Source organism: Myotis nattereri (assembly GCF_964212035.1).
Source record: "Myotis nattereri genome assembly, chromosome: 10".
Classification (NCBI taxonomy): domain Eukaryota; kingdom Metazoa; phylum Chordata; class Mammalia; order Chiroptera; family Vespertilionidae; genus Myotis; species Myotis nattereri.
This window is the reverse complement of record NC_138085.1, coordinates 19,556,839-19,572,330: the sequence shown is the minus strand read 5'-3', so window position 1 is coordinate 19,572,330 and position 15,492 is coordinate 19,556,839. Positions and strand designations below refer to the sequence as shown.

The 15,492-nt window shown below is 45.5% G+C and overlaps 1 protein-coding gene across 6 annotated transcripts in view; it reads right to left on the bottom strand.

Annotated features, from left to right (window-relative positions):
• LOC308526277 (anaphase-promoting complex subunit 1-like) overlaps nt 1–15,492 on the bottom strand; it is a 54,279-nt gene that overhangs the window by 16,946 nt on the left and 21,841 nt on the right. For 2 of the 6 annotated variants that reach the window (XR_013996533.1, XR_013996534.1), the window contains exons 5-6: nt 10,882–10,963; nt 7,744–7,848 (exon numbers count right to left, since the gene is read on the bottom strand). Coding sequence is in view for 1 of the 6 variants with exons in the window: in XM_081101388.1 (XP_080957514.1) it covers nt 10,953–10,963; nt 13,436–13,459 (35 nt within the window). In the remaining 5 variants the exon portion in view is untranslated. Of the gene's footprint in view, nt 1–6,873; nt 6,949–7,743; nt 7,849–9,414; nt 10,964–13,435; nt 13,460–15,492 lie in introns of those variants that run through there. The other 4 variants (XR_013996530.1, XM_081101388.1, XR_013996531.1 and 1 more) reach the window with 4 other exon arrangements.

The following is a 15,492-nucleotide window of genomic DNA, read 5'->3' as shown; positions in this document are numbered from 1 at the left end:
CCATGGAGGGGACAGGGCAGGTAGGAGAGGGGACTCTCCATAGAGGGTGGAGGGCAGGAGACAGGGAAACCTTCATGGAGGGGGCAGGGCAGGGGGCCAGGGAAACCTTCAGAAAGGAGTTAGAGCTGGGGGACAAGGAACTGCACTTGCAGGGATGGAATAGTGGGTACAGGAAACCCTCCATGCAGTGGGGAGGACAGGAAGGAAGGGAACCCCAATTATAGGGGGCAGGGCAGGGAGGAGAGGGGAGACCAGGAAACCTCTATGGGGAGGGGGCAGCGCAGTTGGACAGGTAATCCCCATGCAGAGGGTAGGGCAGGAGGAAAGGGGACCTCACTTTGAGAGAGCAGGGCACAGAGGAGACAGAACTATCCATTGAGGGAGCAGGGCAGGGGGACAGGGATCCCAACTTTAGGGGGAGGGGCAGGGAGGCGAAGGTACCCTCCATGGATGGGGCATGGCAGGGGTGTAGAGAACCCCACTTTGAGGGAGAGGGTCAGGGAGGAAGGTTTCCTTCATGGAGGGGGCACGGCAGGGGGACAGAGAACCTCACTTTGAGGGGGCAAGCAGTGGAGAAAGGGAGCCCCAGTTTGAGGGAGAAGGGCAGGGAGAGGACAGAATCCTACATGGAGGGACAGGGCATGCATGAGAGGGAATAGGGAAGCCTCCATGGAGAGGAGAGGCTGGGGGGATAGGGAGGCCTACTTTGAGACAGCAAGGATTTTAGCACAGGTCCTGAAATAGATGGCAGGGCAGGGGGGAGAGGGCATCCTCCAGGGAGGTAGCAGGGCAGGGAGGGCAAAGGACCCCACATAGTCTGAGCAAGATAGGGGGGTTAGGGCACCATCCATGGAGGGGCCAGGGAACGGGGGACATGGGAGTAGAGATAGGTAACAGGGGAAACAGACCCCTCTATGGAGAGTTCCTTGTTCCCCATGGTGGAGCCCTTGCCCCCAGCCCTGCCCCTTGGCAGCATTCCCTCTCATACCTGTCCATCGGCCCCTCCCCTGGTCCCCTGACCCTGCTGCCCTGCCTTCCCATGGAGGGGCTGCTGTCTCTCCTGCTCTGACCACTCTGTGGTTGGTCCGCTTATCCCTCTACCCTTTCCCTCCATGCAGGGTCTTCTGTTTCCCTGCCCTGACCCCTCACTCACAGGCATCTGAGGGGCATATGCTCTGGTCTGTCCAGTGTTCATCTCTCCTGCCTCCAGGCCGAATGTCCACTCCCTGTACCTGAAGCATATTCTCACCTTCTTCATCTGTCTAAATCCTACCTGTGCTCTCAAGACACATCTCAAATATCATTTCAAATGTCAAATCACAAGCAGGGGAAGGGGGGTGGGGGGTGGGGGCTGGGAAGTTGGGGGTGGAGGATGGGAGGTGTGGGGTGTGGGGTGCGTGATGGGGGGGCCGGTGGGGAGTAGGGTTGGGGGTAAGAGTGGGAGGTGGGGGTGAGGGGTAGTGTTGGGGGATGAGAGCTGGCGGGAGGGGAGTTGGGGGTGGCAGATGGGGGCTGTGCGTTGGGGATGTGGTGAGGCAGGTCGGGGCTGGGGGTGTGGGGTGTGGGGTGGCGGGTGGGGGTGGCGTGTGGGGAGTAGGGGCTAAGGTTGGTGGGTGACAGGTAGGGGAGGGAGACGAGGGCATAGGGGGGATAAATGGTGATGGAAGGAGACTTGACCTGAAGCCAGTGAGCACACAATGCGATATACAAATGATGCATTAGAGAATTGCACACCTGACCTATGCAATTTTATTAATGAATGTCACCCAAATAAGGTTGATTAAAAATAAATAAAAGGTGGGTCTTTTGAGGTTGATTAGGTTATGAGGGTGGAGCCCTCGTGAATAGGATTAATACCCTTTTCAAAGATATCCCATGCTAGACTTATCAGGAGATGCTTTTATATGTTATATAAATGTCTAACCACTATTTTGTACACTTGAAGCTAATATTGAATGTCATCCCTAATTGAAAAAAAAAATTAAAGAAGTAATTTTTAATAAAAATGCAAATGCAAATCAGAGTGATCTTTAAAAAATATAAATCAGATCATTACACTCTGTGCCTAAAAGCCTTAAGCGCTCCAGCAGGGGTCAGCTCTCCAGACAGAATCATGCCTGTGAGGGTGTTACACTGCTGGGAGAGGAATGCCCTGTCTTCTTCCTCCAGTAGCTCCCTTCACTGCTCTGGTGATGTGTGGCACTGGTGCAGGGCAGAACTGTGCTTCCTTGAGAGTGAGCTAAGCATCACTTTGGCTGCTTAGTTGTAGTGTGGGAGCAGACACAGAGAAAATCAATTTAAACCTTAAAAGTTCTCACAGCATTTCAACCCTCCAAACGGACCTCTATCCTCCCTTCCCTACACTCCAGCCAGCCTGGCTCGCCCAGCCTTGAGGAAAGAAGGCAGGGACAGTGCTGCCCGGGAAGCCAGTGAGCATGCATGTGGTCGGAAGTCTGGAGAGAGCTCCAGTTCTCTTAGGACAGAAATGGAGGGATGAATCTGCTGAAATCAGCCACCCATGAGGGGACTCTACTTTTCACTACGTGATGGCTGGATTGCACCTGCATGATCCCACCATGCTCTCACTCCCCTGTGGCATCCCAGGGGATCCATGAGTCATCTACAACAGGAAGCAGCTCTCTGGCCTTTGAGAATCCACAGACCCTCTGCAAAGCCCTTAAGCTCACACGGCTGATCTCAGACTACAGATTCCAGACATCTTCAATCCTGGGAAGCAGCCTCTTTTGATTTTTCATTCTCCTCCTACAAACAATGCCAGGTCTGTGTCTTCTGTACACTGCTCAAAGATGTGTGAGGACCCAGCGGGTGGCAGCTGGACGTGGTATACCCTGGGACATTTGCTGAGTGGCCTCAGACCCAACACTGACACTGAGCTTGAACCTGCATCCATCTGGTGAACACCACTCACCTCTACCTGGGGACTCCCTGAGAACCTACCTCATGCAACTTGAGTGCTTCCAGAGACTCTTTCATTAACTGAGAGAAACAGGCACCCGGCAGATGGAGGCAGACAGGGAGGCAGAACATGGTGTGCTCTGGGACTTTTGCTGACCTGTCCCCAGGCTCAGTGCTAGTCAAAGCCAGCTTTGGTGCCCTGCTTGGACCTTCCTGTGCTCACTGGGCCTCAGCAGAGGCTGTCACAAATTGTGAATTGCTTTGTAGATGCAAATAGATTGCCCTGGGAGAGTCAAATCAAGCTTCTGACATTGTTCAGCACCAGAGTCCCTCCCAGGAAGCCCCAGGACCAACAAGCCGATAGCCAGCTTCAGAGCACATCAGAGAAGGATACAATTAGCCTCAGAAGCGGCATATCCAAAGAGAGATCTAGGCAGGCACCAGACCCCGCTGAGATGAATTGTGCTCCACGTGGTCAACACCTGTCAGCAGCTCATACACTACACTGTAGGCAGGGTACACTGTGGTCACAGCCAACTAGCCTGAGCATCGAATCAGTACATGAATGGGCCAACAGCCATCAAGAATCAACTGCCACAGGAAGGTTCACATAACACACACGGGACATCCCTGGAGCACTCAACTCAGATGATCAAGAAGAAATTGCCACTGGGTTCCACAGGACTCCTACTACACGAAGCCACACTACCAAGACCTGGATTCTAACACAAAGAAACAAACACACAGAGGCAGCCAAAATGCAAAGAAACATGCCCCAAATTTAAGAACAGGGGACACATCCAGAAAAAATGCTAAACAAAGTGAGGCAAGCAATATTCCAGATAGTTAATTGAAGTTAGGTGAAGAATGGATGAAATCAGTGGGAACTTGAAAACTGATAGTAGGCATGAAAAAGAACATTTAAGCCATATAAAAGATCCAGTCAGAAATAAAGAGTAAAATCTTTGAAATGAAGAATACACTAGAGAAAATAAATAATTTGATTAAGGAGAGAATCAAATTAGTGATTTGGAAGACAGGGTCACAGAAGACAAAAGCAGCAAAAAGAAAAAAAGAACTTTTAAAAATGAGGACTGTTTAGGGGACTTTTGGGACAACATGAAACATTAACAACATCCACATTATAGGAGTACAAGGACAAAAGAAAGGTTAAGGGACTACACCATATTAAAAGAAATAATGACCGAACACTTCCCTAACCTGGTGAAGGAAGAGACACACAAGTCCAGGAAGCACAGAGTCCCAAACAAGATGAACCCAAAAAGGCTTGACACCAGGACACATCATCATGAAAATGACAAAGATTAAAGACAGGACATCTTAAAAGCAACAAAAGAAAGACGGTCAGTTACCTACAAGGGAGCTCCCATAAGACTGTCAACTTATTTCTCTACAAAAACATACCAGGCCAGTAGGGATTGGCACAAAATATTCAAAATAATGACAAGCTAGGACCTTCAACCAAGACTACTTTACCCAGCAAGGCTGTCATTTAAAATTGATGGAGAAATAAAGAGCTTCCCAGACAAGAAACAGCAAAAGAAGTGTGTTACCACCAAACCATTAGTATAAGAACTATCAAGAAGGAATAAAAGGGAAACAGAGTTAAAAGAATAAAACATATCTACAAACAATCACTTTAAATGTAAGTGGCTTGACTGCTGCAATTAAAAGACATGGTAGCTGAATCGATAAGAAATCAAGAACCATATATATGCAGTCAACAAGAGACCTACCTCAGAATGAAAGATATACAGACAAAAAGCAAGGGGATGGCAAAAGGTATTTCATGCAAATACAAATGAAAAATAAGCCGGGGAGGTAAACCTATAGCTGACAAAATAAACTTTAAAACAAAGGCTGTATTGAGCGATAAGAATGGACACCACAGAATGATAAAGAGAGAGCAATCCAACAAGAGGATATAACCCTTGCAAACATGCATTTCTTCAACATAAGAGCAAGTAAATGTGTAAATCAAATCCTGATGTACATAAATGGAGAGTTCAACAATAATACAGACGTAGTAGGGGATTTGAACATCCCACTGGCATCAATGGCTGGATCTTCCGCACAGAAAATCAAGAAGCAAAGAGTGGCCTGGTGCTGGACTCTGCAGCAGCAGCAGCAGCAGCAGCAGCAGCACATATAGTAAAGCTGGAATGATACAGAGGAGATTAGGGTGGCCCCTGCGCAAGGGTGACACTGAAATCAGTGAAGCGTTCCCTTCGCCCTAGTGTGTGACATGCTCACCTGGCTCCCCTGGGCTGGAGCCCCTGCGGGTGGGGGTGGAGGGAGATGGGCGGGGGCTGGGGGGGGAGGGAGATGGGCGGGGGCTGGGGGGGGAGGGAGAAGGCGGGGGGGAGACTTGAGCCCTGACCTCCTCCTGGGCTGGGGCCCCTGTGGGTGGGGGCAGAGGGAGATGGGCAGAGGCTGGGGGGGGAGGGAGATGGGCGGGGGCTGGGGGGGGAGGGAGAAGACGGGGGGGGGGGAAGACTTGGGCACTGCCTCACCCTTGCACAGGGCGGCCTCACACCTAGTCTTTTAAAAAAAAAAAAGTGTGGACAGAAATAACACAATAGATCAAATGGATTTAATTGGTATCTTCAGAGCATTTCACCCTGAAGCAGTAGAATATACATTCTTTTTAAGTGGACGTGCAACATTATCTAGATAGGCCACATGTTAGGGCACAAAAACAGTCTCAGTAAATTTAAGAAGATTGAAATCATATCAAGAATCTTTTCTGATCATGACTGTATAAAACTAGAAGTCAATTAGAAAAAACTGACCTACAAGTGATCTATTACTGAATTGTACACACCTAAAACCACCCTGCCCCAATAAATTTATTAACAGAGATAAAAGCCATGAAAAGCAAAAATGAATAAATAAATACAAATTTGGGGATACATGGTGGTGAGAATTGCATGTCAATATACTTGATGTATACTTAAATGTGGTTAAAACTCTAAATCTTATATTTATTTGACTACAATAAAGGATCATGCGTTCGATTCCCAGTCAAAGGCATGTACCTGGGTTGCAGCTTCACCCATGCCACCTGTTGAGGTGAATAGAGGGAATTCACCTGAACATAATAAAGATCATGAAGAAGAAGGAAGGAAGGAAGGAAGGAAGGAAGGAAGGAAGGAAGGAAGGAAGGAAGGAAGGAAGGAAGGAAGGAAAAGAAAGAAAGAAAGAAAGAAAGAAAGAAAGAAAGAAAGGAAGGAAGGAAGGAAGGAAGGAAGGAAGGAAGGAAGGAAGGAAGGAAGGAAGAAAGAAAGAAAGAAAGAAAGAAAGAAAGAAAGAAAGAAAGAAAGAAGAAAAGAAGGAAAGAAAATGAAAGAAAGGAAGAAAGAAGAAAAGAAGGAAAGAAAGTGAAAGACAGGAAGAAAGTGAAAGAAAGGAAGAAAGACAGGAAGAAGTTGAAGAAGATACAAATTAATAAAAGTACATATGGTGTTCAAAGACAGGAAGAATTAACAACGTTCAAATGTCCAATGACGTAATTCAGAGAGCTACAGCAAATATCACAAAAAATTTATATGGAAGTACAAAAAAAAAAAAAAAAACACCACCAAGAAACCCAACACACACACACACACACACACACACAAATAAAACAAACAAAATAAAACCAAACCAATAGCCAGAGTAATCTTGAGAAAGAAGAACAAAGTGGGAGGAATCATGCTACCTGATAACAAACTATACTACGAGGCCATAGTAATAAATATAGTATGGTACTGGCATAAAACAGACATAAAGACCTGTGGAACAGAACAAAAAGTCCAGAAATAAACCCATACATTTATGGTCAATTAATATTAGACAAAGGACACAAGAATATACATGTGGTAAAGATAGTCCACTCAATAAATGCTATTGGGAAAATTGGACACATAAGTAGAAAAATAAATGAATGCAGACTACCTTCTTACACCATATTGAAGAGTAAACGCAGACTGGATTAAAGACTTGAAAGTGAGATTTGAAACCGTAAAAATTCTAGAAGAAAGTAAAGGCAATAAATTTTCATAGAAATATTTTTTATTCTGATATATCTATTTGGGCAACAGAAGCAAAAGAAAAAACAAATGGGACTACATCCATCTAAAAAGTTGTTGCACAGCAAAGGAAACCACCAACAAAATGAAAAGACAACCCACTGAAGGGGAGAACATATTTGCCAATGATACATCTGATAAGGGTTTAATATCCAAAATTTATGAAGAACTTAAAAAACACAGCATCATAACAAAATTAAACAATCCAATTTAAAAATGAGCAAAGAACCTAAACAGACACTTCTCCAGCGAGGATCTGCAGATGATTATTACACAAATGAAAAGATGCTGAGCATCACTAATCATTACAGAAATGGAAATTAAAATCACAGTGAGGTATCACCTCACATCTGTCAGAATGGCTATCATCAATAAATCAATAAACATCAACTGCTGGTGAATATGTGGAGAAAAGAGAACTCTCGTGTACTCTTGGGGGGAATGCAGATTGGTGCAACCACTGTGGAAAGTAGTATGAACTTACCTCAAATATTAAAAATAGAACTGCTTTATGACCTAACATTTCCACTTCTGAGAATATATCTGCAGAAACCTGAAACACTGATCGGAAAGGATATATGCAATGCTATGTTCACTGCAGCATTACTTACAATAGCGAAGATTTCACAGCAGCCCAAGTGCCAGCAGCAGATAAGTGGAGAAAAGGCTGTGGTACATTAACACAACGGAATACGACTCACCCACACACGCAAAAAGGAAATGAAGGAAGTCTTACCTTTTACAACAGCATGGACGGAGCCGGTGAGTATTATGCTAAGTGAAGTGAAGTAAGCCAGTCAGAGAAATACAGGTTCCTTATGGTTTCACTTAAATGTGGAATCTAATGAACAAAACAAACTACAATCAAAATAGAAACAGACTCATAGGTGCAGAAAACTGACTGAATACTGTCAGAGGGGACGAGGTTGAGGGACTAGGGGGAAAAGGTGAAGGGATTAAGCAAAGAAAAGACTTAGAAACACAGACAGCAGTTTGGTGATTATCACAGAGAGAGGGGTGTGTGTAGAAGAGGGCTTAGAAAGGATAAATTGTGATGGAAGGAGACCTGACCTGGGGTAAGAGGGGAGGGAGGTGAGATACATACTTCAACATACAGGTGATGTATTACAGAACTGTATACCTGAAAGCTACATGATTTCATTACCAATCTCACCCCAATATATTCAATTTAGAAAAATAGGCCATTGTGGCACATGCTACAACCTGGATGGACCCTGAAGACATGATGCTCAATGAAATAAGCCAGTCACAAAAGGACAAATAGTGTGTGATCCCACTCACATGAGGTCCCTAGAGCCATCAGAGTCATAGAGGTAAGATGGAGGGTACCAGTAATGGGGGAGTGGATGCAGAGTTGCTGTTTAGTGGGGACAGAGCTTCAGTTGGAGAAGATGAGAACAGTGATGGAGCCGATGGTGGTAAGGGCAGCACAACAATATGTTTGTTAAGTTGTGTTAAGGACCACTTACCACCACTGGACTGTGCTCTGAAAAATGGTTAAAATGGTAAATTTCATTGTGTATATATTACTGTGATAATAATATACCAAAAAAAAAAATAGAAGGCTTTGTCCTGGGTGTGGGAGAATCAGTTAGAGCTGTTTTCTATCGGCCCTACATGGGCGGTTGGGTCACTGTCAATATCCTGGTTGTGAGATTTTTATAAGATATTATTGAGGGAAACCAGGTCAGATTCCATGGGCCACCTCTGCGTTATCTCTTATAAATAATGGAATCTACAATTATATTTTTAAAAGGTTCAAAACTAAAAGGGGCGACAACCAGATTTGGTGGTCTTGCCCCAGGGAATCTGGTCCAGCAGGTCCAGTTGGGGTCAGGGCTGAGGATAAGGAATTGCCCACAGGAACTGGTGGTCAGTGGGATTGAGGGCCACCATCCAGACCAGTGACCTACACAGTTAAGTTCTCATCCCATCATGAAGCTTCCACAGCTTTTAATACAGCTGCTGTGTCTCAGCCACCTCTAATGCGATCACTGGGGGGAACAGCTCCTTCACTGTGCCACCTGGTTTCTTAAAGGAGCTTCAAACCTTTTAACCATCTCACAAAACACAACGCAGGTAGTGCAAATCTCCCACAGTGACCCTCTGCTTCATTAAACCACATCCACCAAGTGACAAGGATGGGCCTTTTGTGCCATTCCAGGAACGCTGGGCCAGGGTCTCGTCGACAGAGCAGATTCACTTTTCGGTGTCTTGGTTGGGACCTGGGCACAGGGCCCAGGAGTGACGCAACCCAAGGACAAGGATGAAGGAAGGCAGCATTGTCCTTGGAAGCAGGTGCCTTTTAATCATCTACAGATCTCAACTGTGGAAAATATCCCTATGCCCTGTTAAGAGTCAGGAAAGATAAATAATTTTTCTCTTTGTACTCGACAGAGTGGTGCTCAAAATGATCTAAAAATAATACCCTGTCTTCATATGCTCTCTCCTTCCATAGATGGCTCCAATTTTCCTGTCAACTTGAATGCGAGATGGAAGAAGTAATGCTGGTGGAGGAAATCAACACATCCCTATTTTAAGGGGTGAAACGTAGATGAGAGACGGAGTGTCACGCATTAAAGGTTTGATATTTTACTCTGTGGTCAAGTAGGGAGTTTGTAATTGTCCATCCAAACCTGTATCATTAGGGTAATAATGCAGGGCTGTCATGAAGGCCTTTTCAGTGTCTGTACCCCATAAAATCTTGCTCTTTTTGGTCCATGATGTGGGCCAGGGAGCCACCAATGCTCATGCTCTGCACGCAGTGACTCAGGGCTCCAGGGCTCCCCTGGCTTGTGGACTTAGCTGGCAATGAGCACAGCTCACTGGTGTAGAGGTCGGACAGACGAGTGGTGTCAGGATGGCCTGGGGGCAGCCACTCATGGCTATCCTTGCCTCTGGCCAGAGCTGATTCACATGGTGAGAGAGGCTCAGAAATGCAGAACAGCACAAACTCCTTGCTACTTGGCACACAGGGCAGCACACTCACCCTCTTGTTCCTTTACCTGTGCAGCCAGCCAACTCAGTCACATTCAGGGAGAACATCCAGAAAGAATAATAAAATAAAAGTACCTCGTGCCAATCCACATAGCACTTCAAAGTACTAAGAGTAAAAAACTCACTGTCCATGCATTTCTACAGAAAGGCTACTTGCTGTCCAGACCCATATTCTTGCTCGTTTTTCTTCTTCTCAAAAGAAGGAAACACATCATTCTGGAGCCATCGAGACGGAGCAGACCAATGGCCAGCTGTCCATCCAATGATGTCAACCATGGTCTCAGAGAGAATAGTATCTGCGGACTCCAGAGAGAGCAGCAGTGGGCTGAGTGGGGAGAGAATTGAGAACCTGACCAGAGACCAGCACGATGGTGAGCTGATTTGTCTTGAAGGCAGTGAGTCCTAGCACCGCTCTGTGCACAGGTCGGGAATGACTCAGAGAGGACTGGACCAGGGGCCTGTTGGAGCCAGAGTGGCGGCTGCCCTGGACCCTTCCCCCTTGTCTCCTGGCCAGGCCCTGGACTCCAAAGTATTGTGGCGACTCCTGATTATTTTTCTTCTTTTTCTCTTGCCAGTTTTCCCTGAAAACCATCCTGTTATATGAAGCTGCCACACAGCTCATGGGTGGAGAGGAGTGTAAGGTTCTGAGAGAACCAGAGCTTCTAGCAGAAGGACCAGTAAGGTGGCTGAAATCCAGGGAGAGAGGAGCTGTGGGTGAGCTGGACCCGCACAGAGCACACCCTGGAGGCCAGCATAGGCTCTGCGCATGCTGATGCTGAGGTCACCCCCAGAGCTGCTGAGACACAAGTGACTCTGAACTTCATATGCTCCACAGCCTTACACAGGGGGCTCTCACCTCTGACACTCCGTGGTGGGAAGACAGACTGTGGAACCCGTCCAGCAGGGGCAGCACATCCATCACCAGCCTCATGTGAAGTCTGGAAGGAGAAAGGATCTGCATGTGAATAGGCACAGGGCTCAAGTGCAAGGGGCCAGGGCAGTAGAGCCCCAGCCTGCAGACCCACCACACCCTGCACTTTAGTTCCAAGTACAAGCTCTTTTTTGCAATAGTAACAATTGTAGATTTGACTTTGAAGAAAAAATAACCCAAATTACATTAGAGATTTCAATTTTGGTTTGTCACATCTACAGTACATGTTAGCTGAACCCACTGTGGTGGTCATTTCACAATGTAGGCAAATCAAACCATCCTTTTGTCTGCCTTAAACTTATACAGTGGTGTATATTGATTATTTCTCAATAAAGCTGGGAAAAATAAACAGTGCCTTCATAAACGGGAAAAAAGTGGTTATAGATGCAGTGGAATGAAAACACCATAACTAAGAGAAAACAAATCAGGATACACACATAACAAATAGTATCATCTTGCCCTGGAGGCGTGCTCACTGGTTGAGCCTTGATCTATGAACCAGGAGGTCATACATGGAGTCCCTGTCAGAGTACGTGGGGCTCCATCCTTAGTAGGGGGCATGTAGGATGCAGGTGATGAATGATTCGTTCTCATCATTCATATTACTACTACCTCTCTCTCTCCCTCTCCTTTCCTCTCTGAAGTCAATACAACATATATTAATATAAATGAATTAATTGTATCACCTCAAAAAGGTATCTAGATATATAAATGTACGAAAGACAAAAGGAAATACTTTGAAATGTTGACAGTGGTTAACCTTGGATAGTGGAAAGAAGTGATTTCCTTTACTTTATACTATTCTTTTTAAAATTCTAATGATCCTATATTATTTTGATAATGAAAAAAATCTTCTAAAACACATTTAAGTAACTTTTTTTGGTGTAAAACGCATTTTGCATCCATGTTCAGTGACCATCCACTTATCTTTGAGAAGCTTAAAAAGTGCTTTGGGTTGTGAAATATCCTTTAAAATGCATTCTTGCACTCCAACAGCTCCTGAATGAGAACACTGGGCTTTGGAGATGCTGGGTCTGCTTGGAAAAATAATGGGCAGGGGTTAGAGGCGCAGTAGGGGATGGGGCGGGTCAGCAACCCTGAAGAGAGGCTCTTAGGCAGGATGCCTCAGGGTCCACAGCTCAGGCTGTATTTGAAGAATTCCTCATTGGAAGGCTGATATCTACAGTAAAGTTTCAGATTTGATAAACTTCAGACATGAGCCACAGTAACTTTTTTAAAAACGGTTTTTGCCGTTCTTATTGCAAATCCATATATATAAAAGGCTAATGTGCTAAGGATTCCACCACCTGACCACTCGCTATGAAGAGCACTGACCACCAGGGGCAGGCGTTCAATACTGGAGCTGCTGTGACCTGAACTGGCCCTTTACAGAGGAAGGGCACTGCGCACCCAGAGTCCACAAGCAACACTCCGCTTTTCCCAAGTGGGACACAGGCCCCGCCACGAACCCATGGCACAAAGCCCACAGGCCAGCCCAGCACAGAAATGGTGGCTGTGGGCACCAGGTAATGATGTCACATAGTAATGCCAGGCTTCCTCTCCCTAGCGACTAGCCTCCTTGGAGTTTCTTCACCCACTTGCTTTATAGCCAGGTGCAAACATTTTACACTTTCACCAAATGTCTTTGAAGTGTTTTCATGTGCCTCATCTCATTTGATCCTCACTGAAGTCCCGGAATAGGTAGAGAGGAGACTCGGTAGAATCCTGTTTTCATTTCATTAGCCAGAAAATGGAGATTTAGAATGTTTTAAAAATTGACCCAACTGAAAAGAAGCAAGAAATGGTAGAGCCTGAACATGACTTCAGGTTTTCTCACTGCACGGAATATAGTCAAACGGGGTTATAGTTAAATATTTCTCCCTTTGTTATCTCTGCATGATCCACAATAATAATCTGCTTTCATTTTGGTATTTATGCTGTTTTGCTGTCAATATCCTGAAAAAGAAACTGGGGCACTTCACCAAGCTGGAAAAAGTTTACCTAATCAGAAAGCAGGTCTAAGTAAGCAAATATCTATATATCTATATCTATAACTATATATCTATATCGATATCTATATCTATATCTATATCTACATCTATCTATCTATCTATCTCTCTGGCGCCAGTTGCATGTGTTTCCATCTGTCATTGTTGATCGTGAATTTGGTATACACTCCTATTATTGAGAAAGGGCAAATAGTGATCTTACAATATTTCTTCTAATTAATTTCCTTTCAATGTGCACCAATTCATGCACTGGGACTCTAGTAATTAAATAATACTATCAAGACTCCTAAGAGAAACATATGTATACAGAAAAGATTTTTAAAGGATTCAGATCTCCTAAGTCACAGCTCTATGGTTCTAACCTCAACTGGGTCTACAGAGGCTGACAGGAAAAATAGAATGAGCACTTGCCCTGGGTTCTCATTTGATCTCTGCTATTAATAGCTTGTGGTCTTGGGGATTTCACTTACCCTTTCGGGGTCTCCAGGCTGCATCTATAGGATGAGGGTAAAATTAGACCTCTTAAATAAGGTTTCTACAAACGCTTCAAAAAATAATTGTAGGTTCAGATTTCTACAATGTTCCTAAATATCTCAGCAATAATAAACTTTTCCTTGTTTTAAACTTTGTGGTACAAAACTTCACAAAAATGTAAACACAGTTTTATAATACTACTCATTTTAAAAATATACAACCTCTATAAACCTTATCCTATAACATTTTGGTAGATACTATTAAACATTTCTTAGTAACTGTACTATAACCCAAATTAGTAAATTTAGCATTATCTTTTTAAAACATCAATTGCATATTCTTTGTATTGGTGTGAAAAGGCTCAGAAAATACAGATGTGTTGAGCACCATATGTCACTTTTATTAAAATTCAACAAGTAACTTCCCAGGTATGGAAAACTTCAGCTGAAGCCAATTTTGGGGGTGTGAAAATCAACTCTTGTAAACATCAAATTAAAATGTGGCTGTATTTTCTGCCTTAAAAATTAAAAAAACATAAGAGTTGTTATTTAACTCACTCAAATGGTTTGTGAAGCTGAAATACTTCCATGTAGGGTCTGCCCCAACCTGACATTAGTTTAGTGCAAGGACTGAGAGCCACATGTCACCTATTCTCCCCAGTGAGGAAGGGAGCTGTGTGTGAATCATTCCTACCACTAAGCCCCTCGGACAGCCAGCTGCTAGGCAGCAAGGAAACCAGCCTCAGCTCACAGGTGGGAGAAGTGCTGCCATCTCTCTCAGAACACTTCCAAACTCAGCCTGAGAAGGACAGGCCCTACCAGCCAAGACCCAGTCAGGCCACTGCTGGGCTCTAAGTAAAGACTGACGATTGTCTCTACCTCTTATTTCTTCTGAGACCAAACCAACCAACCTCCCACCCACCCACCCAACCACCCACCCAACCAACCACCCACAATTTAATCATCATCCTTGCACTGAAGACACTGCTAAATAAACACCAAGTTGTATATGGGCTCACGTGGTGACTACCCTCCTAGACACATATTCATAGGCCTGGAATAAGCTCTGCCCATGCCCATTCCCTTCCCTCAGCTCGATTCTCCAACCTCCCCTGCTCACCCCCCCCCCCCCCACACACACACCCTATTTGACCAGGTAGTTAACTTTCTGGGGACTACAGATGCGTCTTGTCCCCTGGCTTGAGACACAAGCCCCAGAGAAGCAGGACCCCTCACTTCCTGGCTTAATAGACAGGGGGCCCTGCTGGGGTATGGCGGGAACTCTGTCCCCAGCTGCCTCCTGTCAGCTCAGCAGCCACCACTCCTCCACGTCCAGGGAGCACATGCAACCTGCCCCACAATGACAGGGGACCAGCCCCGCACAGGGAAGGCGCCCACACTGGGGCTACTGGTCTCTCACTGGGGCTCTTGGTCCCAGGTGGCGACTTGATGGAGCCTCTCCACTCTCCTGGTTTCTCCCAGGAACCAGGGGCTGGACAAGTCCCACCCTTTGGGAAAGTGACTCCTTGGCTGCCCCCACAGAGCAAGGCCCAGGGAAGCCCCAATCTTCCAAGCGTTTTAAATACCTGACAAGCCCAAGTTCACCCTTGGAATGAGCCCTTCCCGACCACAACAGCCACTACCCCATGGGACACTCCAAGTCCCAGCACCTGGGACAGCCATGCGAAAACTATGGCCCGCGGGCTGGATTTGGCCCTTTGGAAATAATAAAACTAAAAAAAAAAAAAAAGACCGCACCCTATTATTTAATGATGTTTACTTTGAATTTACATTAGTTCACACAAACACTCTATCCATGCTTATCTTACAGCCTGCCAAGAACCCATTGTGGCCTTCAAGTCAAAAAGTTTGCCCATGCCTCTTCTAGAGACAACTTCCTTTCCAGCTCACTTGAGTGGAGAAGGTCAGGAGACCAGGATGTCTCTCTGTTGCTTCCCGTTCTTCCGAAGCTCTGGGAAGAAGAAAGCCCAGGGCAAGAGATGTTTCTGTTGCTGGGGAAACAGGCGCAAGCGCCACCACCATTACCCCTCGCC